Genomic DNA, 27,611 nt, shown 5'->3' with positions numbered 1-27,611 from the left:
CAGTTTCTTTTTCCCACTTAATTTTTTATGCTAAGTAGTTTATCTTTATGTATTATCTTTTCCTCTTATTTGTTGTTGATTTTGTTTCTCCTGAGTCTCTATTTTTTTCTTGTATTTTATTTTGATGTGTAGGGTAGTTAATCTCCTTTGTGGTTACCTTTATATTTATCCCTCTTTTTCTAAGTTTAAACCGAGCTTTTATTTCTTTATATCGCCTGTCTTCCTCTCCATATGAAAGATCTGTGACTGTATTTCTTAGTCCCTCTTTATTGTTTTAATGTTGTCTTCTTTTACATAGTAACATCGCTGTTTCGCTGTTTTGAGCATTTTTTAATCTTGTTTTATTTTTGTGATTTCCCTCTCTGGGTTGACATCTGATTGCTCTGTCCAGTGTTGTAGTCTTGGGTTGATACCTGATATTATTGATCTTCTAACCAAAGAGCTACCTTGAGTATTTCTTGTAGTTTTTGGTTTAGTTTTTATGATTTCCCTATACTTCTGTTTATCTGGAAATCTCCTAATTTCACCTTCATATTTGAGAGACAGTTTTGCTGGATATATGATTCTTGGGTGGCAGTTTTTTCCTTAAGTGCTCTTTATAAGTCATCTCATTGCCTTCTTACCTGCATGGTTTCTGCCGAGTAGTCCGAGCTTATTCTTATTGACTCCCCTTTGTAGGTGACTTTTCTTTTATCCCTAGCTGCTCTTAAAATTCTCCCCTTATCTTTGGTTTTGGCAAGTTTGATTATAATATGTCTTGGTGACTTTCTTTTAGAATCTACCTCATTTGGAGTTTGATGAGCATTTCGGATAGATATCTTCTCATCTTTTATGATATCAGGGAATTTTTCTGCCAACAAATCTTCAACAATTCTCTCTATATTTTATCCTTCCCTGTACTTGATAATGTCCCACAAGATTCTTAAGATTTCTTCATTTTTTAAAATTATTCTATCTGATTTTTCTTCACCTATATTGGTGTCCGAGTACTTTATCTTCAAGCTCACTAATTCTGCCTTCCACTTGCCCAGTTCTGTGCCTCTGACTTTGTATTGAGTAGTCTAATTGTGTAATTTTTTAATGTTAATCTTCTGAATTTCTAATTGCTGTCTCTCTATGGATTCTTGCAGCTTATTAAATTTTTGATTATGTTCTTGAATAACCTTTTTAATTTCTTCAGCTGCTTTATTTGTGTGTTCCCTGGCTTGTTTTGCCTATTGCCTGATCTCCTTCCTGATGTCTCGAAGGGTTCTGTGTATTTACCTTTTGTATTCTGCATCCGGTAATTCCAGGAAGGCACCTTCATCTAGAAGATCCCTTGAGATCTTGTTCAAGTGATCATGGTCTGTTTCTTTATGTGATTTGTTATTGACTGTTGTCTCCGAGCCATCTGTAAGTTGTTGTAATTAGTTTATTTAATGTTTGGTTACTGTGTCCTAGCTTCTTGCTTTGTTTTGGTTTGTTATGCTCAAATGGGTTACTTGAGTGAGCTAGCTTGATTATTTTTGCCTTTGAAGCTCTTACATCCTGTCACCAGATGGATAGAGCTGTTAACTGCTGTATCAGTCTAGGAGTCCATTCTCTTTTCTTGTATGGATTCAGCTAAGGTGTCCAGGTAGCTGGTCATCAAGTGTATGGTACAGGCGCTGTCGTACAGCCTTACAGGGATAAGGGTGATTGGTGTAGGTACCGGTATCTGGTTGCAGCAGGGGGTCACTCTCTGAAGAAGGCAGGGGGCTGAGAACCATCCCCTGAATGTCTTTGATAAAAGTGTGTCCCTCTTCCCTGGAGCGTACAGGTGGGTGAATTCTGCAGACGGACCATGGGCCCCCAGTCCTTTTGTTTTTAAGGACTGGGAGGTACCAGTTATCCTTAGACCCCTGTTGCGGGTGGCTGGGCAACCTGAGTGGAGCCTCCAGTCCTTAGGCCCCTAATGGGGGTAGGTCAAGACCCTGCCTAATAGGCAAAGCGGTGTCAAACATCAAACACCCGTCTCTCCACCTCACAGCTGAAACAGTTGCAGTCTGCCAACAAGGGCCTTTTCTCCCGAAATATACCCACACAGATCCATGCAGGACAGAAAGGTATTCAAAGTCCATGGACCGCTTATGCCTGGACAGGAGCTACATCTGTCTTGAGCTCCGCAGGTTAATGTAGCTGGCAAATTATCTTTTCCCCCAATTGCGAATTTATTCCTTCTGCCAGGCTGAGAGAATGGCTCCCAGTGCTCAACAGGGCCTATCTCAGGCCCAGGGAAATCAACAGCTCCTGAAACTGGCTTGGGGACGGGGGTCATGGTAAAATATCCTCAAGTACTTAGGTTTCGCAGAGAGCACTGTTCTTCTCTGGTTCCAGAGGTGTGAGTAGACGGTACAGCTGACTGCTTCTCCCTGAGGAAGCTGCGGCTGAACGCTACTACCAGCCCGCCGCAGCCGCTCCGGGGAATGGCACCTGAGGGATCCGGGCGATTCAGGTCCAGCAGTTCTTCTCACCTTCTGAACCATCTCTCCCTCCCCATGCCACTCAGTCTGTTTTCTGACTTTGCCTTTGATGTTCAGGGCTCCTAGCTTGTCATAAATACGATGTTTTGCTTGTTTTTTCTGGTCTTTGTTTTAAGAGGGATTGCCGGAAGCGGCTGTCTATTCTGCTATCTTGGCCCTGCCCCGTGTTTAAATTTTTATTGTCAAGATAGTGTTGCTGTGGTATTTAAAAAAGAATATTACTCAATTTCATTAGCCTAAATGTTGTCTTCTTTGCCTATTATCCTTCAAGTCGTGTCCATATTCATACATAGTATTACTGTGCTGCATTTCATTCATTCAGCCATTATTACTGAGTACCTGTTATGTGCTAGGCACTGGAAATATAGCCATGAACAAAACAGCCAAAAAACATCTACCCTGATGGATACTATATTTTAGTAATCATTGTGTACATGTGTTTATTTACTCTGCTTTTTTCATGTGTATCAAACATTTCCCCTGGTTTTTACTTCATCCTTATAAATTGCTTTAAATGCCCATATAGTACGCCATCTTGTTCTCGAACTATAATTTGCTCACGGTTTCCCCATTGGGCATTTAGGTGAGTTCTCACGTATTACAGTTATTGGGGAGTAGTCTGTCATATTGCAGTGAGAATCTTCATGGATGTGGCCTTTGTGTCTGTTGGGCAGAGTGGGTAAAGGACCTGGGCTAGTAGTCAGATGATCAGGTTCCAGTCCTTTCTCTGCCACTTAATATGATGTGACCTTGGGCAAGTCTCTCAACAACTTTAAGGGTTAGGTTCCCTCTCTGTTAAATGATAATACGTGTAAAGTGCCTGGCACGTGTGTGTTCAAAACAAATTGCTTGGTAATGGTGGAGGCAGGGCGAAAGTAGTATAGTGGGAATGTTACTTTCACATGTTTGCTGTGATTCTTTAAAACATATTCCAAGATTATGTATCTTGAGTTATAGGGTAGGAACAACATCAAGGAAGGTTCTGGGCAATATATTGTTGACTGAGTGTGCGTATGGTAGTTAAGTCCTGAGTGTGCGTATGGTTGGGTCATGTACTTTGGATTCTTTTGCCTTCATCCAGAGCTTCTGGTGCCCTTTCCCATGGGTTCACTGATAAAAATAACAAAATGAATTTTGAATTGGGGCCAGGAAAAGCATATAGGAGAAAATAGCCTGTCCGCTGATCCTACACTTCTGGTTGACTGCAGCGTTTGGTCTTATGCTTGCGTTGAAAGCACTATTTACTGGAGTGCTTAATCAACTTTGGGGTCCTTGTTATTGAGTTACCCACGTGCCTGTCTGTAACTTTTGCTCTGTTCCTGACCTACCTCCTCCCCCTTTTTAACTTTGTTTTTGCTCCTGCTGTTCTCGGAAAAATTTGAGGAATTAGATTGTTGTTGAGTGCGGTCATGTCATTTCTGACTCACAACGACCCTATAGGATAGAGTAGAATTGCCCAGTAGGGTTTCCTAGGCTGTAATCTTTACGGGAGCAGATCGCTGGGTCTTTTCTCCTGTGGAGCTGCTGGTAGGTTCAAACTGACTTTTGATTAGCAGCCAAGCATTTAACCATTGTACCACCAGGGCTTCTTGAAATTAGTCTGCCCAAAAGAAGAGTTGTGGGCAAGGTTTGAGAAAGGTGCAGAGTGAGATAACAAGAAGGCATGTCTGCCCTGTGACTTTATTACTTACACTGACATGAATTGTCAGAACATGAAGTTTATGTTATAGTCCCTTTTCTTTCAATGACCATGAGCCTTTAAAACATGAAATGGGTTCACAGTGGTAATCACAAGTTATCAATCATAAGTAGAGAAAAATACAGGCAGGGCCAGTGAGAGGTTTGGAGGTTTTAATAGTAGAACGTAGCTGTTATGAACAAAGAGTGATCTCTACCTGGGAAAATTGCTCTCTATGAGTAGCAGTTTCTCCCTTGACCAGTACACATTCTGCTTGCTCTCATCTGTTTTATCCCTTACCATAAGCCTTTACTGGTCTGTTTAACACTTCTGCCATCTTTTCCCAGAGCCCGTAGAAACCTGGTCTCATTTCTTTTATCCCTTATTTTAAGCTTTTACCAGTCTCTTCAACACTTCTGCCATGATTTCCCGGAGTCTGTAGATAGCTTTGTTTCTTTTTATAAGAAACAACACCAATGCCATCAAACTAGGCTTCCTGATTCTCTATCTTAATTCTTGGTACCACTATCGACCTGCTTACCTGCTTAGCTGGAAACTGAGGAATTACCTTTGACTGTCTTCTCCCCATGAAGTCCTCCCTGATCCCCCAGGCACGGTTGGTCACCCTCACTTCTCTACCACTTTGTGCATGTTTTGGGATGTACATACACTGATTGGAAATTACATGTTTATAAGACAGTACGTGAACTCTTTGAAGTAGAGGTCCACATTTTTCCTTTGCTTATTAAAAAACAAACAACAAACTAGTTGCCTGTTGAATCAATTCTGATGTTTTGGAAGTAGGTCACCAGGCCTTTTTTCCAGGGTGCCTCTGTAGAATTGAACTACCAACCTTTAGCTACTAGCCAAGCACTTAACCATTTGTGCCATGCAGGTGGCTTCTCTTTGCATATTAGCACCTAGCAAAAATGCCTAGTTGTGTTCTTAGTGTTGCTTGTTGTTGATCTATCTAAGCCCACCTCAGTAAACACAAAAGTTGAGAATTTAACCTCAAAGCTTTGCTTCTATATGTAAACAGAAAACATGTTTGTCAGAGGGCTTCCATGAAGCCAGCTGACTCCCAAGTAGAGATCCTATATACCGTTTCTCAGATGTATACCACCTTACAAATGAGTGGTTCCTGGCGTGGGGTGGATTGCAGAGTGAGTTTTGGCAATTCTATTATAGAAACCTGAACTTTATACAAGCCTCATGAAATAGTCTTCAGGAATGAGGTCAAGGCATTTTACATTGTATTCATGTGGATGTAAAAAAATAAAATAAAATTACAAGATGGTTCAAGTATTCATTCCTTATTGCAGTGAGGAGAAGTGCTTACTTTCTTTGGCTGCTTGCAAGGATGTGTCCAACCATCAGAATGTACTGGTTTCTTAACCAGAGTAGAAGTAGAATTTAAACTGCCCAACCATACTCACAAGTTGGATAGGTTTCCAGAAGTATTTTTGATGTCTAAGTGTGACTTCATATTTTATTGATTATAATGTAAAAGTGGGTTGAGTTCTTATGTCCATTTTGATCTGTAAAGATGACTAATGAATGGTCTGTGCAATCATAAATACAATGTAGATGCTTTAAAATTTTTGACCTTGACAATATTTTGGTGGAACATGTCAAATCTCTTTTTGCTAGCTTATTTATGGTGACTTTTGCTTCAGAGATGATTGGCTGCTTCATATACCTTTGATTCTCCCTCCCCATTTTTAAATACCATGAAAATGAAAGTACAGGCATGTAAATGTTATTGAGTCATAATAACAGAGAATGGGGCTGGGATTGGCATGTGGGAACATCATTGCACATGAAAGCCAGTTTGTTCAGCAGATCCTTGAAGAGGCTGTAGGTTCCAATTTAACTGACAAAGGCTGGGAGAGAAAAGTGTGCTGCAAATGGGAGTATTAATTAAAGATCTGTAACAGTCAGCCCACCCCCATTTGGTCTGTATGCAAAAAAATCTTATTTTTAAGAAATGGAGTCAAGTGGGTAGTAATAGGACTCTTAGAATTTGAGATTTGACTGGCCTCATTTGTCATTTTAGGGGCCCGTGAGTAACAGCTACCTTTGACTGATCGCTCTAAAGAAAAGCCTATCAGTTCACAGGTTTTGTCGATGTACACAAACTTAAGATTCATTTTCCTCCCCCCCGTTTTTGAATTGAAGTAATATTTACAAAACATAAAATTAACCATTTTAAAGTGTACAGTTCAGTGACATTTAAAACATTCACAATGTTGCACAATCATCACCTCTATCCAGTTACAAAATATTTATATCACCCCAAAAGAAAAACCCCATGCCCATTATGAAGTCACTCCTCAGTCCCCCTTCCCTCAGTTCTTGACAACTACTGATCTACTTTCTGTTGCTATGGACTTACCTATCCTGGATAGGTCACATAAATGGAATTGTACAATTTGTGTCCTTTTCTGTCTTCTTTCACTTAGCACAGTACTTTTGAAGTTCATCCATGTTGTAGTATATATCAGCTTGTGGTGACCCTTTTTTATTTTTTTATTTATTGTGTTTTAAGTGAAAGTTTACAAATCAAGTCAGTCTCTCATACAAAAACTCATCCATACCTTGCTCTGTACTCCTAGATGCTCTTCCCCTAATAAGACAGCATACTCCTTGTCTCCACACTGTATTCCCCATGTCCATACAAGCAGCTCCTGTCCCCTCTGCCTTCTCATCTCACCTCCAGACAGGAGCTGCCCACATAGTATCATGTGTCTACTTGAGCCAAGAAGCTCACTGTTCACCAGTATCATTTTCTGTCTTATAGTCCAGTCCAGTACCTGTCTGAAGAGTTGGCTTTGGGAATGATTCCTGTCTTGGGCTAACAGAAGGCCTGGGGACCATGACCTCCAGGGTCCTTCTAGTCTCAGTCAAACCATTAAGTGGTCTTTTTACGAGAATTTGGGGTCTGCATCCCACTGTTCTGCTCCATCAGAGATTCTCTGTTGTGTTACCTTTCAGGGCAGTCATCAGTGGTGGTAGCCAGGCACCATTTAGTTCTTCAGGCTGATGACCCATTCTGTCTCTTGGGCTCATATTTACCTTGTGTCTTTGGTGTTCTTCATTCTCCTTTGTTCCAGGTGGGTTGCACCAATTGATGCATTTTAGATGGCTGCTTGCTAGCCTTTAAGACCCCAGATGCCACTCTCCAAAGTGGGATGCAGAATGTTTTCTTAATACATTTTGTTATGCCAGTTGTCCTAGATGTCCCCTGAAATCATGGTCCCCAGACCCTCGTCCCTGCTACTCTGGCCTTCGAAGCGTTTGGTTGTATTCAGGAAACTTCATTGCTTTTGGTTTAGTCCAGTTGTTTTTAAATGGGAGTGGCAAACCAAGAATCATCAGACATTTTAAGAAAGCATGGGAAATGAAAGAGAAACAGAAAAATTGACCTTAACTGAAACAGGGACCAGAAGATAATTTTATTTATTTTTTTAAAGCACACTATTTAATATTCTCCAAGGTATTCAAGATGTGGCATCCATAAAGCAGCTAAAGATGCCATGAGGAAAAAACAATCAGAATTAAAAAGAGCTCGTGGAGATGAATTACAGGTTTACCAAGTTAAAAAATATTTTGTAAATCAGAACATAAAATCAAGAAAATCTTTGAATATAAATTCAAAATACAGGCAAAAAGTGTGTGTGGAACAAAAAAATACATAGGGGATCAATCCAGGAGATCCAACATCTAATCAAATTTCTGGGAAGCGAGAACAGAGAAAATTGAAGGGAGGCAAATAGTAAAAACATGATAAGAAAAAATTTCCAAGAGCTGAAGAGAGGTGCAGTCTTCATATTGAAAATGCCTGCTTTTGCCCAGAAGGATAAAGACTCACTGCTAGAATTGCCACTGTAAGATTTCGGAAAAATAAGGATAGAAATCCCTAAAAGTTTCCATAACGTTATACCAGGTAAAAGAAATGGGAATCAATCATCTCATTAGCAGTAGTGACAAACAGAAGACAGTGGACAATTGGTTTTCAGAGTCTTGAAGGAAAATGGTTTTAAACCTAGAATGCTGACATTGAAAAATAAACTCATTTTCAGGCATGCAAGGACTCCCAAAATTTACTTCCTTGTATTTTTTTGAAGTAGTTTCTTGAGGATGAAAATAAAAAAGGAGGAAGCTTAGAAATACAGGAAGTCGTTGAATAAACCTAGTAGTCCAGTGAAGGATCTCGTAATGTCAGTGGTACAACAGACCTGGGAAACATCCAAATCCAAGAAAATTTTCCTCAAGATTAGGAATGGAGTTTAAGCAAAGATGGAATGAAGAAGCTGGAAGATAGTAGCAATATGGTGAAGAAACCGTGGAACTCTTTATGGGGAGGGGAATCAGAATTTCCATGCAAAGCAAAACAGCTACACAGAAATCATGATCCAAATATAAAGCAAAATATGTGGCATGAGTATGAGTAATCAATGACAAGTATGTAAAGATGATATATTTGTGCCTAATGTAGGAACATTTTCCTTTGAGTGGCCCAGGGATTGGAACCACAGGGAAGGAAATGCAGTTCTGGTCCAGTTAATGGTATCTTAAAGTTACAGAGATAACCCATGAAGAACTAAAAATAGTAATTTAAATGTCACAAAACTGGGGCTTTTAAGGAGGAGGTAGGTGATAGTATGCTGTTAGGTACTATTGAGTTTATTCCAACTCAGGGAATGAATGTGACAGAGTAGAACTGCCCCATGGGTCTCCCAGGCTGTAATCTTTATGGGAGCAGATAGCTGGTCTTTCTGTCACAGAGCCACTGGGTGAGTTCGAACCGCCAACCTTTTTGTTAGCAGCACAACTCTTAAACATTTTGCCACCAGGGTTCCTTGAGGGTGGTGTAACCAAAAAAGCCAAACCCGTTGGCATTGAGTCAATTCCTACTCATAGCGACCCTATAGGACAGAGTAGAACTCCCCCATAGAGTTTCCAGAGAGCACCTGGTGGATTTGAACTGCTGACCTTTTGGTTACCAGCTGTAGCTCTTAACTACTACGCCACCAGGGTTTCCATGAGGGTGATATAAGTAAGCTAAATCTGGTAGAGTGTGCTGTGGTGCACTCAGTGATGTTGGTAGAGGAACCTAGAGAAACAACTGGAAGACATATCTGCTGGATAGGAAGACTGGGGAGGGGAAGGGAGAAGTGGGTTGGGGTGTTGTTCCTTTTCATTTGAGTACTTTTTATGAACCATTTTCTTTGCTCATTGATAATTGGAGTAGGTAAAGAGTTTGTTGATTTCCCAGTAAATAAGTGTTTCCTGAGTGTCTTCTGGTGCTCTAATTTTTAGATAGGTGTTGGGAGAGATGGGAAAAGTTTGACCTCTATCTTAAAGGAACTTAAAGGTCTCCTTTCATTTAGTTTCTGCCCCCACTTTTTTTTTTTTTAAAGAATTGTTAGAGGAGGTATAAATAATAAAGCTTTTTCCACTTCTACTTCATAATTTTCTGATACATTCACCAAAAGCACCACTTTATCTCACTCTGTTGAAAAACTTGTGGTGATTTCTCCAGAATCCAGCCTGAACACCTCCCCATTGCTCTTTTCCTTAACCCATATGCTTGATTTTTGCCCCCTCAAACTACCTGTCCAGGTCTCTGTCCTTCCTGTAACTCTCGGGAGACCTTTTAACCCTCTGTCCTTTTTTAACTTCCTTGGAAAACCTGGTGTGTGTATGGCTTTTTCTGTTAGATAGTGCATCCCCTGAGGGCTTGGAAGACCTTGGTGCCTGCTTGGGTTCTGGAGGAGGATGTGGGTGTGCAGTCTTGAGACTGGATCACCAGAGATAGGCAGAGGGTGATGTTAGCATATGAGACCTAGTCTGGCACAGGCATTGTTCTCGGTGCTTGGATATGGCAGAGAAGGAAACAGACCAAAAAATCTCTGCTCTCAAGGAGTGTCCGTTCTGAACAGAATGTTTACCTTTAAAAATTGAATCATGCATTTCGAGCGTAATTAAAGAGGTAGGTTAAGGGCACAGTCAGTGGGGTAGAAGGTGTCTTCAAAGCCTGTTATTTGAGTCTGTGGCTTTGTCAGTAAGATGTACTGCCCTCTGAGATATGTTCATCTGGAGAAAAAGGGGACTTGGGTGGTACTGCCTAATTGGTGTTTGGCATTCCCTCTTCTTTGCCTCCTCATAGTATCAGTGGTTGGAAGAGACAAAACATTGTTTGAAATCGTCTCTGGAGAAGCTGGGCTTGTGTCTGTACTAACATAGGAGGAGACATGGCTTTTAGATGTATTGTGTGCAATTTATCTGACAGTAGCTCCCACGCGCGTTTCTTTTGCTTGTGGTTGCTAGAAGTTACCTGGATTTGCTGAAATGGTGGTCATCCTGCCCTTATGGCGTCCCCGTGGAAATTTGAGGGTTTTCACTGAAGTGCACCCTGAAATATATGACAGTAATCTGGAGGGTAGGGGGTAGGTGGAGTAGAGATATACAGTGATCCTAGCCATGAGTGGATGTTGGAGCTGGATGATAGGTACATGGGATTCATTTACTCTACATTTTGTAGATGTTTGGAGTTTTTCATAATAAAAAAATACACCCTAATGGTCAAAGAATGATGACTTAATTTTTATTATATTTATTTAGTGGGGTGTGTGTTTTTGGTATTAATTTTAATACTTAGAGACCATAGCAGTTAGAACTGAGTTAAAGTTGGACTAGTGGGAAATCTTCAAATCTGTGTTTATTAATCAGATTAAAAAAAACATGAATAGCATGTGGGTGCCTCAGTTACAAGTCAGCTCTCCCTGCATGGATCTGAAAAGAGAAATTGAAGGGGGGAAAAGTTTGGATCAGGTGCCATACATAGAGCTGGCCTTTTAGAGGTTAGAAGTATGTGCATGATAAGTGTGGGAGATGTGCAGTCTCATCCCAAATTAGACTTACGGGGTGAGCCTTGGCCTTGATCAGAGGCACTCTGGAACCCCACCAGTACTACCACCAATGCTGATTTTGTCTCTAGGCTGGTGTTCACCTACTCTTTTTTTCTCAGCTTTAACCTTGTTTCTTTTTCTTATCCCTCGATTACTTTCTTGCCTCACCTGCCAACCTCTAAAGACCTGAATCCATCCATCTTACTCTCTTTAGGCTAGTTTTCTTGTACTTTGACCCTGCCTACCCCAGGCCTAGAAGTTGGCCCACAGTTCACTACCTTCCCTCATCTCTGTTTTTTAGTGAGTTAATTAGTGTTAACAGATGTGCTCCGACCACCAAGTGGCTTAACACAGGCTGAGGCATGGAGACCCATTCATGTAAAAGATTTCAGGCAGTTGGCAAGTAAGAATTTTAAATAAAAATTGAAACTACCACCTGTATTTTTTCAGGCCGTTGATGCTCACTGCTATCAGCTGCATCCTCCCTATGGCACTGGTAAGTGTGGGAAGGGCTGGTGACAGTTTTGGTGGGCTGCTGGATTTTTTTTTTTTTCCTTCCTGGGGGAAAAAAATCTATTTGCAAGCTGTGGTGTTAACTTGTCCTGAGGGCTGGACAGTTAGTAGACTAAAAAGATGAAAAAGCAACTGGCCATGCTCATGGTTTTCCTTGGGGAACTGTTGTCAGGAACATAGGCTATTCAGTATATGCTTTGATCCTTATATAAAATTAGCATGTATTTGTGCTATTTTGAGCAATAAACATATCAATAGTCTAGCGCTTTGTGATGTCAGGTAATAACTGTTAAATTTCCTGAAAGTCTTAAAATATTTTTCAGGAAGATAGGTATTGGTTGTATATTAGAAAAGGCCCTAAATGTTGTATGTGCTTATTGTTTCCTTCAGTAGCAGGGCTTATCTCCATCTGGTATTGTAAGTTCCCTGTGGGCAGGGAACTCAAGAAATGTTTGGTCCAATGATTAATTTAAAATCCTAATAGACAGGTGCTTGATTTTCTTTTTTGAGGGGAGGGGAGCTTTTCATAGAAACTGGAAAAAAAATTGTGGCTGTCATTTACTAACAAACTTTAACTGGACTTGGGGACTGGTGTTTTAAAAAATGATTTCACCACAGTATGGCATTCTGCTTAGGGACTTAATGAGGAAAATATACACTGAATATAGTTGAAACATAGAGTCGGGTAGGAAGTCACAGAGTTTTATAAGCCCACAATCCGATTGCTGCTGGAGTTACCTTATCTAAGCTCCTGAAACCCTGGAGCTATCTCCTTGTTGTGAGTGAGTCAGAGGCCACACAGATCCAAAGTTTATCTTAACAAGGTAGTCTCCATTCCAAGCCAACAGATTTGATGTTTACACTTTCACTTTTTTAGTTTCTGGAGCCCTTAGATGGTTGAAGGACGTGTCTCTGGAATGTTTTTTGAAATACTGAGGTTGTGGATTTATGTGCTTTTAGCCATGAGTCAGAATTGACCTGAAGGCAACTAACAACAGCAGCCATGTCAGGAACTGCTTGCTGGCAACAGTGGTGAAAGCATTCAAACACACTTGGCCTTCATTCTGTCTCTGTGAGAAAATCATAGCATCATTAGCCTTGATCCTGGATTTCCCCCAGTCCCCACGCTCCATCCTCCAGCCCTGCATGTGAAGCAGTAGAATTGTGTGACACATGTACTGCGTTCTTTATGATAAACATAAAGGAGAACTTAACTTCCCAGCAACTGTCTACTCCTTGTGGTATCAGTGCATATTGTAGCCAGGTGATAACTGGTGAACGTGTTTTGTGGGTCTGTACTGGGGAGAGATACCTTAAAGTTTCTGTTGCAAACAAAAACTATAGAGGATGGCAGAAGATATTTGCCCGAGATCTTTGGGAAATACTGATAACCAGCTAAAGACTCCTTTTTTACATGCGTGTGTAGCTAAGTGTTTCCTGGAATAAAGATCTGGAAACTGAGGGTCATGAGATCATAAATGCAATGGCAAAACAGAGCGAGATTGAAATGAGGCCTATGGTCATGCTGGGCTGTGTCCAGAATAAATGACAACAAAGATGATCCCACAGTCCTTTCTAGCTGGCGGGAGAGCTCCCAGCAACTTCTGACCCAGAGTGGTACAGGGTTTAGAGGGCACAGAGAGAGAGAATAGAAAGGCAAGAAAGATGGGCTGCATTTGGCCCCTCCTCCGACCTGTCTTTGTTTCTGAAAGCTTTTCCTGGATCACCCAGAGACTTGAGAGCACGTTTTAGTCTTTGCTGAACTCGATATCCCTACTTGTCCTCCCTTCCCTACCTTCCTCAGGTACACTTGCTACCCCAGCTCCCGGGAAAAATGAGAGAGGAGCTCTTGTCCTTGTGGCTTGTGTGCACATTCACCAGTGCTCAGGCAAGAATGTGATTACTCAGAAACAAACCAGGAAGTAAGAAGAAGGCAGGCCTGATAGTGGTACCCTGTGGAATAGGGACATTTAAGGAGGTGGCAGACTGAGAGCAGAGCATCCAGTGGAACACCGAGAAAGCCTCGTCGGGGAGGTTGAGAAAGAGAGCCTGATGGAGTCGTGTAAAGTTATCTGCCTTAGGTGCCATGGAGATCATGTGGAAATTAAATGACTTTATACTAAAATTTACATTGTATAATCAGCTAACCTGTAGTCAAAACTACATTAAAACTCTAAAAACAGGAAGGGACAAGGTATAGGAAAACTAGCCTAAAATTTTTTTAGAGTCTCCTTTTGAGGATTATAATTAAACGGTCAGAATGAATTACTTGAAACTGTAGTATTAAGGGTCAGCCCTTTGTGTATTGTAACATTTGTTTGTGCAAGTTGATTGCCATTAAATTAATTTGGCAAAGCTTTTCCCCGGAACTATTATTATGAAAATTTTAAAACACACAAAAGAATTGTACAGTGAGTATGCATATGCTTACCATCTAGGTGAGAAAATTGCCCATCTTTTGCTGCATTTGCTTCATCACATATCTATCTGTAGTCATTTTCATTTTTTGACAGCTTTATTGAAGTATTACTTACACACCATTAAATTCATCCGTTTGAAAGTGTGCCGTTAGATAAGTTATAATCATGCACCATCACCACATCCTGGTTTTAGAACATTTCCATTGTCCAGAAAATTCCCTTGTGCCTGTTTACAGTCAGTACCCACTCCCAGCCCCAGGCAACTACTCATCTTCTTTGTGTCTGTCTGTACAGTTTTGCCTGTTCTAGAAATTTCATATGAATGAAATCATACAATATGTGGCCTTTTGTGCCTGACTTCTTTGACTTCAGCGTGTTTTTGAAGTTCATCCATGTCGTACATCATCAGTAGTTTCTTTTTATTACTGAATAATATTTCATGGTATGTATATGCCACATTTTGTTCATCTCTTCATCAGCTGATGGGCATTTGGGTTGTTTCTAGCTTGGGACTATTATGAATAATGTTGCTATGACCACTCATGCCCAGGTTTTTATGTGGGCATATTTCTTCATTTCTCTTGAATAGATACCTACGAGTGGGATTGCTAGGTCATGTGGTAAGCGTATGCTTAACGTTATAAGAAATTGCCAAACTGTTTTTCAGGGTAGCTCTACTATTTTGCATTCCCACCAGTATTGTCAGTCTTTTGGATTCTGATCATTCTTGTAAGTTTGAAGTGGTTATCTCATTGTTTGGATTTGCAGTTCCCTAATGACTGATGAGTTGAAATCAACAACAGTGGGTTTGGGTTTTTGGATTTAATGACTAATGATATTGAGGATCTTTTCTTGTGCTTATTTGCCATTCATATTTTTCTTTTGGTGAAGTGTCCAAGTCCTTTGCCCATTTTTTATTTATTGTGGTAAAAAATACATATATATATATTTATACACACAGTGGTAAAAAATATATATATACTTGTGTATGTATGTGTATATATAACCAAAATATTTGCCATTTCAACATTTTTGCACATACAATTCAGTGACCTTATGTTCATCATGTTGTGCAACTATCACCACTGTCTCGTTGCCAGATTTTTCCCTGTAACAGAAACTCAGTGCCCCCTAAACAATGACTGCCTTTCCCTCACCTTCTGAGTCCTGGTCTACTAATGAATTTTGGTCTGTATACTTGCCTATTCTGGATATATAGAAGTGGAATCATATAATATTTGTCTTTTTGTGAATGACTGATTTTACTTGGCATAATGTTTTCAAGTTTCATCCATGTTGTGGCATGTATCAGGACTGTCCATTTTTTTAAAATAGTTAAATGTTTCTAAGAGGCTTTGTATATTCTGAATTAAGTCCTTTTTCAGATACAAGATTTGTAAATATTTTCTTCCAGTCTATGGGTTGTCTCTTCATTTTCTTTTTAATTTTTATTGTGCTTCAAGTAATAGTTTATAAATCAAGTCAGTCTCTCATACAAAAATTTATATACACCTTGCTATATACTCCTAGTTGCTCTCCCCCTAATGAGACAGCACACTCCTCTCCACTCTATTTTCATGTCCATTCAGCCGGCTTCTGTCCCCCTCTGCCCTCTCATCTCCCCTGCAGACAGGAGCTGCCCACATAGTCTCATGTGTCTGCTTGATCCAAGAAGCTCACTCCTCACCAGTATCATTTTCTATCCCATAGTCTAGTCCAATCCCTGTCTAAAGAGTTGGCTTTGGGAGTGGCTCCTGTCTTGGGCTAACAAGGTCTGGGGACCATGACCTCCGGGGTCCTTCTAGTCTCAGTCAGATCGTTAAGTCTGGTCTTTTTATGAGAATTTGGGGTCTGCATCCCACTGCTCTCCTGCTCCCTTCGGGGTTCTCTGTCAGGGCAGTCATAAGTTGTAGCTGGGCACCATCTAGTTCTTCTGGTCTCAGGCTGATGTAGTCTCTGGTTTTTGTGGCGCTTTCTGTCTCTTGGGTTCATGTTCTTAATGTCTTTGAAAGAGTGAAAGTTTAATTTTGATTAAGTCCAATTTATCTTTTTTTTTTTTTTTAAGGATTGTGTTTCTGATGTTATCGTTAAGAAAACTGCTCAAACCAAGGTCACAAACATTTTATGTATCGTAGAAATTTTATAGTTTTAGGTTTTACATTTAGATCTGTGAACTATTTTGAGTTAATTTTTGTGTGGTTTAAGAGTCTAAGTTCTTTTTCTTTATAAAATGATATTCAGTTATTCCAGAACTATTTGTTGAAAAGACTAACCTTTTCTCCATTGAATTACTTTGGCACCTTTGTTGAAAATTGACCATGATTTATGGGTTTACTTCTAAAATCTCTTCTGTTCCATTAATCTATGTATCTGTCCTTGAGCCAGTACCCCAGTGTCTTGATTACTGTAGCATTAAAGTGAGTCTTGAAGTCTGATATTCTAAGTCGTCCAATTTTGTTTTTTTTTTTCTCTCTCTCAAGATTGCTTCAGCTATTCTGGATTCTTGACATTTTCACAATTGTTTAGATCAGCCATTAATTTCTACAAGAAATCTTGCTGAGATTTTTATTGAAATTGATTCAGTCCGTAGTTGTGCTATTGATGGTACCACGTGTGGCCATTGAACACGTGAAATGTAAAAAAATGTAGCCAGTGTGAATTGAGGTGTGCGATATGTGTGAAATACACACTAGATTTTGAAAACGTGGGATGAAAAAACTATGTAAAATAGCTTAATAATTTTACAGGTTACATGTTGAAATAATATTTTGGATATATTGAGTTAAATAAAATATTAAAATTACTGCAACTTTCTAAAAATTTTTTATTTTTAAATTGTTTGCTGCTATATAGGAATACCTCTGATTTTTGCATATTGACCTTGTATTTTGTGACCTTACTAAATTGACTTATTAATTCTACTAGTAGTTTCGTAGATTCCTTTAGAATTTTCTACGTAAACAGTTATTTCATCTGGGCATAGGGATAGATTTTGTTCTTCTTTTCTTGCGTTATTTCAGTGGCTAGGGCCTCCGGTATAATATTAAATGAAATGGTAAGAGTGTATATACTTGCCGTTTTCCTAATTTTATGGGGAAAAATGTTCATTATTTCATCATTGAGTATGACGCTTTTCATAGACGCCCTATATCAGATTCAGCAAGTTTACTTTTCTTCCTAATTGCTGAGTATTGAATTTTATCAAAAGAGTTTTTCTGCATCTCTTGAAATGATCTTTTTTTTTGGTCTATTTTTTAATGTCATGAATTACATTGGAGAATTTTCAAATGTTAAAGTCAACCTTGCATTACATTCCTGGGCTAAAACCTCTCTTCATCACGGTATATTATGCTTTTTCTATATTGCTGGATTTGATTTGCTAAAATTTTTTGATTAATGATTTTTGTGTCTGCGTTCACAAGCAATATTGGTCCGTAATTTTCTTTTTTTAATGTTTTTGTATCAGGGTTACATTGTTGTTAGGTGCTGTCCAGTTGGTTCTGACTCACAGTCACTCTTTGTACAACAGAATTAAACACTTCCTGGTCCTGTGCCATCCTCATGATCATTGTTATGCTTGAGCCCATTGTTGCAGCCACTGTGTCAGTCCATCTCTTTGAGGATATTCCTCTTTTTCCGCTGACCATCTACTTTACCAAGCATCATGTTCTTCTTCAGGGACTGATTCCTCTTGATAATATGTCCGAAGTATATGAGACAAAGTCTCGCTATCCTTGCTTCTAAGGAGCACTCTGGCTGTCCTTTTTCCAAGACAGATTTGTTGGTTCTTTTGGTAGTCCATGGTATATACAATATTCTTCTCCAACACTGTAATTCAGAGGCGTCAGTTCCTCTTCAGTCTTCCTTATTCACTGTCTAGCTTTCTTATGCATATGAGGCGATCCAAAACACCATGGCTTGGGTCAGGCGCACCTTAGTCTTCAAAAGTTACATTGGCCTTATAAGATAAATTAGGAAAAAGTGTTCCTTCCTTCCTCTAGTTTTGTAAGATTAATGTTGATAAAATTCACCAGTGAAAACCAAAATCCCTGGGCTTGGAATTTTGTGGGAAGGTTTTTATTACTCCTTGGTCTTATTTAGAGGTTTGAATTTGGTATCTGAAGGACACTTCACAGTATAAGAAAATGGGCCTGACAAAGTCCCCAAATCATGGGTACCACTAGCAACCAGTGCACTTTTCTGCAAATTTTCTGATATAATTTCTCCTGAAGTTCAATGAGGCTGTCATATCCATCTTTAGTAAACTTTATATTGCAAAGAACTGCTGCTGCTGCATAAGGGTATGCTTTAACTGTCTCTTATATGATTGTCAGTTTCTGAATCTCTCCATTATGCATTACTTGTTTATATACTGGAGCCTTTATTCTTTCTTTGAAGACTTGAAGTCCTCAGACTAATCCTTCCAGATACAGAAGATCTTATGTCTTGGCAGGGACATCAGTTTTGTAAAGAACAACATCAGAGGCCCCAGCTGCCTTTTCAGTACCTCGTTCCTAACTTATAATTTCCTTCTTAGAAATCAAGAACAGAGCAACAACAACAGAGTTGTCAAAGAGGCAAAGTAAAGATGATTCTTCAGTAAAGAAGGTTTTTGATCATGAATTTAATGTCTCTAATCGACGGCAGTGGTTTTTTAAAATAGGTATAGAGCTATTCAGTTTTTCTATTTCATTTTGTGTTAGTTTTAGTAAGAAGTAATTTTCAAGGAACTTGTTGATTTCATCTTAACCCAGACCCAGTGCCGTCGAGTCGAGATGTCAAATTTATTGGATTAGATTGTTCATAATATATTTTTTTTTCCTTTTAATGTCTGTAAGATTAGTAGTGATAGCCCTCTTCCACCCCGTTATCAGAAATTTATATTCTTGTTTTCTTAATTCTTTTGTGGGCATTTGTCAGCTTTGTTCATCTATTTAAGGAATCACCTTTTGGACTTTGTTAATTTTCCCCTATTATTTGTTTTAGACTTCATACACTTCTGTTTTTATCTTAACTCCTTTCTTCTTTCCACTTAATTTGAGTTTAGTCTTGTTTTTCTGCCTTCTTAATAGTCCTTATATCATTGATTTTTGGACCTTTCTTATATAAAATCTACAGTTCTAAACTTCTCTCTGTATGCATTATATTAGCTGCATCTCACAAGTTCTCTTATATGATATTTTCATTACCGTTCAGTTAAAAATATTTTCTAATTTCCCTGTGATTTCTTCTTTGACATATAAGTCCTATAGAAATATGTTCTTTAATTTACAAATGTCTGCTACAAAGAAGGACATTTTTGACAGAGAAAAGTTAGGCAAGTGCATGGAGGTGCTGGAGTCACTTGGTCAGTTGCAGGACTCTGAAGTGGCGGGGGGGTGTCGTGGTGGATCCTAATGACTCTTTTCAACTAAGGGTGTAAAGTTTGTCTTATATAAATTCCTTTGTTACCAAATTGAGCTAACATTTCCCATGCTTTATCTTGTTGGTAGAACCTGACAGTAAGCTTCCCTCTGCCTGAAAACCCCTTTCAGTTTCTGTGATGAGTCTCTCATCTGATCACAGTATTAGAGAGCAGTGACAGGTTTTAAACAGGGTAGGAACCATTCCTGTCAAGTCGTAAGGGCTCTGTGAGAACTGGCTGTTACTGTTACATACGGGCTTCAGGAAGCTCATTCTGAGAATGGGGTGAGAGGGTTCCAGACAATAGAAAGACATATCAGTTAAGACAACTTTCCATAGTCCAAATGATAGAAAATGTGACTTTTCTGGTGGAAGTGCCAAGGAGGGGAAGGACTAGAGATTGGGAAGTAGAGTGGAGGTGATGGGAAAGGACAGAGTGGTGAGGAAGAATGAGACATGGAGGAACAGGGTGAAGGCCCTAGCTTGGGAGGCTTAGGAGGGTAACAGTGCCGAGATGGGGATTTAGGAGGAAGAGTACACTTGGTCTGGGGACTTAGGAGACAGTACCCAAGGAGCCCCGGTAGCTCAGTGGTTAAGTGCTTGGCTACTAGCCAAAAGATGGGCCATTTGAACTCAGCAGGAGAAAGATGTGGCAGCCTGCTTCCATAAAGATTACAGTCTTAGAAACCCTATGGGATCTGTATTAGAATTGACTCAATGGCAATGGGTTTGGTTTTTTTTGGTACCTCAGAAGGTACTGTGAGAGATTCATTACAGACATTGAGAAGGATTTTAAGGCAGAGGGAGGCTAAGTGTCAGGTTCTACCAACAAGATAAAGCATGGGAAATGTTCCATGAATTTGGTAACAAATGAATTTATATTGCCTGGTGTAGGTGTATAAAAACTACCTTAGTATGTCCACTGCCGGCAATTCTGGATGATTGAAATTCAGCATTTGAAAGCAACATCTTAGGAAATTATGAACCAAATTGAACTAAAATCAGAAATAATCCATGGATTTTTTTTATTTCTGGTTTTGGCAGTTAAACCCACTAAGCTTTCTAAAGTATTTTATGTAAATTATTAAACATGATACTTGAGAGTAATTTTGAGTTTAACATGGTTTTGTTTGTTTGTTTGTTTTTTAATAAGAAAACTTATCTGCTCTTGAGAGTCTTTGTTTAAATTCATCATGACTGTTCTTGACCCCTGATCTTATGAATGTCCAAAGTGGCTGTCAAAGTCAGATTCCACCAACTTGGGGTTTGCTCTTTAGACGGGTGATATTCCCAGGCGTGCTGGAAAGAGTGACCTAGTCTTGCTGAGGGGGGGGCCCTCGTTTGTCCCTGAGATGGGAGAGAATGATGGACTCAGATTCTGTCTCTCTGAGTAAATTACCTGGAGACTCCTAGTTCTTGGACAAGAAATTTCCTGGTTTTTAGTCTTTTCCTCGATTCATGTTTCTAGAAATAGAAAAAGGATTCATAAATACAACTTTCAACCCTCCTATTACATGTTGGAGGAGGCCTGGTAGTACAGTGGGTTAAACACTTGGCTGCTAACCAAAAGGTAGACAGTTGGAACCCATCAGCTGCTCCATGGGAGAAAGATGTGGCAGCCTGTTTCTGTAAAGATTTACAGTCTTGGAAACCGTATGTTGCATTTCTGCTCTGTCCTTACAGGGTCACTATGAATTGGAATCGACTTGACAGCAGGGGCTTTGTTTTTTGGTATTGCATGTTAATCTAATAGAACTGCAGGTTTATCCCAAGTTAGTCTTCTTTTGGCCTTCAGTAGTTGATTACTACCCTGAACCCATTTTTCTTGTTTTGACCTTTTCTTTGTCATTCTTGGTAATACTTAATGCTAACTACCAGTAGGTTGGAAACCCTGGTGGTGTAGTGGTTAAGTGCTACGGCTGCTAACCAAAGGGTTGGCAGTTTGAATCCACCAGGAGCTCCTTGGAAACTCTGTGGGGCAGTTCTACTCTTTCGTGTAGGGTCACTATGAGTCGGAAGCGACTCAATGGCACTGGTTTTGATTTTTTTTTTTTTTTTTTTTGGTTACTAGTAGCTTGTTAGTTGCTTGATAAAGCAATCTGACAAGAGTTCCTCTTGATTCTGCCGAAAGGTTTTCTCTCCACCATTGAACACATGCAGAATAGCATAGGGTGGAGGACTCTCCCTGGAGGGGAAGCAGTGATTTTGCCAGATCCAGAGCGGCTTGCCGAGCTCTTTGAGTGCTAAACAATCCTGGTGCAAGTACGCAGGTGGTTCTTTGCTGAGAGTACTCTGCTGCTTGCACTCTGAGGCAGAGATTTTTATCTTTAAGGTGGCTTTTCGTAATAAAGTGGAACCTATGTAAAGCAGAAACCTGTCAGAGAAGGAAACTCAAATATTTTCCACTAAATCGAGCAATAGGAAAGTGTTAAGACTCTACCCTGTCAAAGGCGGAAAACTGCTTGACCTGGGAAAAAAAGGCAATCCTGGTGCGTTTCAGCCCTCACAGGTTTCACTGTATCATCCACAGGTTTGTCCTGCCCCTCCTGCTGAAGGTAGCTTAAATATTGAGCCCGCCACCTCCAAATCAGCCTGAAGTTTCTTCCTCTGGGAGACTGCTGGAATGGGGTATGCAGTTAGTCCTCTCTTGTGATTCAAATCCGGGAGGAAGTAACTTCCCGGATTTTAGCATAAGTTGTAGGTAGTCTTCTTCCACCCCTGTGCTGCCTTTGCTCAGAGAGCTTTCAGGAACTAGTCCTGTAGGTCTCTCGGGTATTCATTACAGGGCAAGGTGCAGTAATTTTCCTTAATGTTCTCAGAATTCCTTCAGGTTTACGGTGGATTATTGAGGGAAAGATCTGATGGTGTACTAGGGACATAATATGGGCAGTTCTCACATCCCCACCTGACTTGGGGAATCACAGTAGCACCCCCTGCAGAGGGCTGGTGTGAGCACATACAGTTGATATTTGCATGCCCAAACCCATTGCCATCAAGTGTATTCCAGCTCATATTGACACTATAGCACAGGGTAGAACTGCCCCTTAGGGTTTCCAAGGAGCAGCTGGTGGATTCAAACTGCCCAACTGCAGACCTTTAGGTTAGCAGCCAAACTCTTAATCACTGTGCCACCAGGGCTCCTGTGTGTCCACTTTTGTATATATTGATGTATTCTTGGCTGTTGGCATGAAAATAATAGATTCAGATCGTTCTGCTGTCAGTTTTATAAAGTGCTAAATGCGTTTTCTTGTCACATTAGCTGTTCTCACCAGAGCTCCACTGGCATATTCTGAGTTGGTCAGAATATGCTGAGGTGGACTAGGTCAGCAGATAAATCTTTGGTTTCAGCAGAGGGCCATGTTATTTTCCATAGGTGGGCTATACCTGGTGTGCTAATTCTGAAGCTTTGTTGCTGCTGTTAGTGCTGTTGAGACAAGGGATCAGACCAGGTATGGTGTTAAAATTCTGCTATTTTATATCTAAAATCCACAGTTTGAGGCATAATGTCATTTAACGATCAGCATATAGCCAGTGGTCACCCTGTGTCCAGCCCGTTTCTGCGCCCTGTAGATCTGTGAGAGGCAGCCTGACTCATGTCCTTAACTTAAAGTCCCCTTCACCTAAGCCTTCTGTGGCGGTAAGGGGAGGTGGCTGTCAGATGTGGCCGGGACTCCCCTGAGTTTCCCGGATGGCTCAGTACCTTTGCGAGGACCTGGTAGCCACTGAAGGAGCCCTGGTGGTGCAGTGGTTAAAGCGCTTGGCTGCTAACTGAAAGGTTGTCAGTTTAAACCTACCACCTGCTCCATGGGAGAAAGATGTGGCAGTTTGCTGGAAACCTGTGGGGCAATTCTACTCTGTCCCATATGGTTGCTGTGAGTCGGAATCCATTTTAAGGCAGTGGTTTTGGTGGCCACTGTATGACAAGACATTTAGAAGCCAGGACAGAAAGCAGTGGGTGCAAGGCTAACTGGCCCTCACACAGTAAAAAACAGAGACGTAGATTCCAGTGACAGACTCATCCAAGACTGTTATTACTATCATGCTTAAAAAAATGTATTTGTAGCCAAAAGCTATATTTAAGCAGTTGCTAAAGCTTAAACCAAACATTGTGTTTGTTTTCGTTGTATGGTAGTGGTCTGTTATGGATGAATAGTTTTGTAATGGTCACATAATAAATATTGACTATACTTCAGGGATCCTAGGCCTGAAGCTTCCATGGGCCTCAACCAGGAAATATTGTGGCAATGTGCATAGGTCAAATGCCTTTTATCTTGCATGGAAGGAAAATGGGAGGTCCCCCCACTTCCCAAGTGAAGTAAGCTCTTTTGAGTCTTTGGTTTTCTTCAGATGCACCTGGGCTATAAAACAGGGAGACACTCACTGATTGCAGTCTTTGACACTGGACTGTGCACTAGGATATGCCCTTGTTTATTAGAGGTGTACATGGCTCCTTTCAGGGGTGACTTGAGCTCTGTGGGGGAGGAAGGAATGACGTATTGGTCCCTGTGTTTCTTCTCCTCTGTAGTTCTTGTCTGCCGACCAGGCTTGCACTACACTGTAGGTCTTCGGTAGCTCCTTTTAAAGACTAGGTCCAGTGAGTAGAGTACCAAGGTTCTGTGTACCAGGATTCATTCCCTCGGCTCCTCAGCTGAAACCTCTGTCCTTGCCATTCCTCTATTCAGTAACGTCCTCATCCTGCACAGTGTTCTCTCTCTCCGGGAAGCCTGACCAAGGCCTCCAAACACATCTTAATCTTCTGTGGCTCTACCCAGTCTTGTCACTCAGGGTATTTTGTTTTGTAACTGGCTTTATTTCCCCTATTAACAAATTATCTTGGATATAACATGTACATGCTATCTTACAGCTTACTCTTTAAACTGACACTAAAATGTGAACATCTTTCTATGTCAGTAAGCTTACTTCTTCAACATTCTTTTCAATGACTACATAGTAATCCATTGTATGGATCTGTCACATATTTACTTGGCTCCCTTTTATTGGACATTTAGGTTATTTCTAATTTTTTACTGGGATTAATGACACCGTGGTACACATATCCTCTGTCATTACCTCAGGAAGAATTTACAGAAGTAGAATTGCTAGCTTAAAGCACATTCTGGGGTTTTTTGATACCCATACCAATGTGCTTTAAATGTACCCTAACAGAATTTAGGGACCAGAAAGCCTGTCCACAAACTTTTAAACCGTTGCAGTTAGGGCTCATAGGCTGCCGGGAACTCGGTTTTTTTTTTTTTTTTTTTTAATAATTTTTATTGTGCTTTAAGTGAAAGTTTACAAATCAAGTCAGTCTCTCACACAAAAACCCCTACACAACTTGCTACATACTCCCAATTACTTTGCCCCCATGAGACAGCCCGCTCCCCCCTTCCACTTTTTCTTTTCGTGACCATTTTGGCCCCTTCTAAGCTCCTCTACCCTCGCATCTCCTCTCCATGCAGGAGATGCCAACGTTGTCTCAAGGGAATTCGGTACTTTAAACAGGGTAGTTTTGTTTTGTTTTACGGGAGTTGTGAAGGAAGTCCAAGCCTGGAGATAATCTGCAAGTAATAGGCCTAAGTAGAAGAGCACTCCCAACATGCAGCTTCTTGCAGCACCTGAGGGAACGTTTTATCACATCAGGGAACCCACAGCTTTGTTGTTTAAATTGGACACTGGGTTGTTCTCTACTATAGACTGATAGTTTTGTTTAAGCTTCCAATAAAATTAATTTTTTGGGGAGCACCATTAGTGAAAACAAAGATAGAAAACCAAAAGATCTGTAAATTCACTAAGTTTGTAAGAGCCTGAACTTAAAAGACAAAGCAGAGAACCATGAGGAAGAATTTGGAAATCAAGCCCGGGCCTGGCATAGACGTGAATGTATACATTTTTTTCAAAATGTAGAGCACTCTGAAGGAAGCTACAGTTTTAATTTGATTTTTTCTTTTTTCTTTTTTCTAGGTATCTCATTCAGTTGCTAAACTCATATTAGTTAATTTCCACTGGCAAGTCTCAGAGATATTGGACAGGTAAGGTGTCCGGTGGAGGAGAGACCATATCATCCATAGCTCCCCTCTCTGCTCACCCATCTGGTGGTGATTATTGTTTATATTTTGAAGTATATCCTTACAGTGTGCGTATTTTTAAAACACCGGATCATTTTGTGCATCCTTTTTTCGCTCAGTATATTGTGGTTGTGTCCTTTAGCATATTCTTCTACCCAGTTTTAATGCTGGCACAGTATTTCATTACATAGGTATTCCATACTTTTTCCAAATCCCTATTGTAGGACAGACATTGAAGTTGGTTCCAATTTTTTATGCCATTGTTAATCAGTGCCCTTCTAGGTAACATTTGCCAACATCTCCAGTTATTTCTTTTGGATACATAAAGTGAGGAATGCCTCATAACATATTGCATATTGCCCTCAAAAACAGTCAGCCAGCTTACCACCCACCACTCCTGCAAACAGGGCGTTTGAGTGTCTCCTCCTACCTCCTCCAGAAACAGAGCACTTGAGGCACAGACTTGAGAGTCTCAAGATGTCTTGGGGTGCCAGGATGAGAGGTTTTTCCTCCTCTTGCAGCCTCTGGGGAGATTCCCCTGGCCCCCACCCTCAGAGGCATATGGCTCTTTTTAGCCCAGGATTTCTCAGCCATAGCACTGTTGATGTTTCGGGCTGGGTAATTCTTTGTTATGGAGACTATTCTATGCGTTATAGGATGTTTAGCAGCATCCCTGACCTCTACCCTGCTAGATGTCAGTAGCAGTAACAACCGGTACCCCCTCTCAGCCCCGGTCATTAACATAAAAAATATCTCTAGACATGGTTAAATCACCCCTGGGAACAAAATCACTCCTGGGAGAACCACTGGTTTTGCCTTACCACTCTTGGCCTTTCATACTCCAGTGAGTCTTCCTTTATGTGGCATGATTCCTTTATCTGTACAGGAGGCTTATGCCTTTCCTTCTCTAGGCTAAACACAGCTGGGATGGCCAGACCAGTTGGAGCAGCTCAGCACACCCAGGAAGGACAAATGAATTCCTGATTGACAGACTACACTCTCTGTACTTGAGAACTGAATATACTCAGATAGACTTGCGGATGAACCTTCATTGTCTGTGCTATTGTTACTGCTACCCAAAACTCTGGAACTGCATAGGTTCTGGTGATGGAGTATCTCTCGCTATTCAGTTCGCTAGCCTCGAGAGCAGAGAAGATTTGGATGGCTAAGGATATTAGAAATACTGGTGAAGGAACTAGGAATAAAATGAGTCCCTCAAGAAGAGTAGTAGTTGAAGGAGGTTATCATGACGAGGTAGAGTAAGGAAATCACATTAGGAGACGTAATTCTTACCTGCTGTGACTGCTGGTATCTTGGTCACCTGTTCACCTGGGCTTTATGTGGTAATTTCATTTCCACGTGATAATTCTGTTTTTATTTTTGTATGGTATGTATTTATTATATATGGTGTATGTTTACACCATACCTCATTCTAGAAAGGAATTAAATTCTTATTATGAAAGAGATCATTTATTTTAAAAAGATGTACGTGTCACTTACATATGGTTTAAAGAATAATAAAGCAAATACTTTAGTCTCCACCCAAATAAGAAACTACGACCTGTACTTGAAGGCCCCTGCAGCAACCCCTGCTTGACTCTACCCCCTCCCTCCCTTTCTCAGGTGACTAGTGTCTTCTTACTCAACTCAGTGTTGATCTTTTTAAAATATATTTTTAAATGATATACCTTTTAGTTTTGCATGCTTTTGGAACGTCACAAACATGGAATCATGCTGTGTGTTTTCAACATTTTGAATTAATATTGGTGCATTTTATGCCATCCTCCTGTCAAAGGGCATTTATCCATCCTGTCAAAGAACACTTGGGGTGGGTTTTAGTTTTTTGCTTTTATAATCAGCTCTGAAATCTCTTGTACGAGATTCCTAATGTACACGCGCATAATTCTTCAAGGGTTGCGTATAGGAAGTAAATTGCTGGGCTGTAGGCTATGTGGGTCTTCAGCTTTATTAGGTAACGCCAGATTGTTTTTCAAAGCGATTGTGGAGCTCTACTATCCCACCAGTTGTGTATGAATGTTCCTAATATTGTCACATTTAAAATTTTGCAATCTGGTGAGTATAAAGTGGTATGAAATTCTTTTATATTTCAGTGTCCC

At 40.3% G+C, this 27,611-nt stretch overlaps 1 protein-coding gene across 6 annotated transcripts in view; it reads left to right on the top strand.

The window, feature by feature from the left end:
- ARIH2 (ariadne RBR E3 ubiquitin protein ligase 2) overlaps positions 1-27,611 on the top strand; it is a 61,952-nt gene that overhangs the window by 14,973 nt on the left and 19,368 nt on the right. For 4 of the 6 annotated variants that reach the window (XM_023547743.2, XM_023547742.2, XM_064274563.1 and 1 more), the window contains exons 5-6: positions 11,544-11,589; positions 25,391-25,458. In XM_023547743.2, the coding sequence (XP_023403511.1) occupies positions 11,544-11,589; positions 25,391-25,458 (114 nt within the window). The remainder of the gene's footprint in view (positions 1-11,543; positions 11,590-25,390; positions 25,459-27,611) is intronic. The other 2 variants (XM_003409674.4, XM_023547744.2) reach the window with 1 other exon arrangement.

Source organism: Loxodonta africana, chromosome 22 (assembly GCF_030014295.1).
Source record: "Loxodonta africana isolate mLoxAfr1 chromosome 22, mLoxAfr1.hap2, whole genome shotgun sequence".
NCBI classification, from domain to species: Eukaryota; Metazoa; Chordata; class Mammalia; order Proboscidea; family Elephantidae; genus Loxodonta; species Loxodonta africana.
This window is presented reverse-complemented; position numbering and strand designations above follow the sequence as displayed.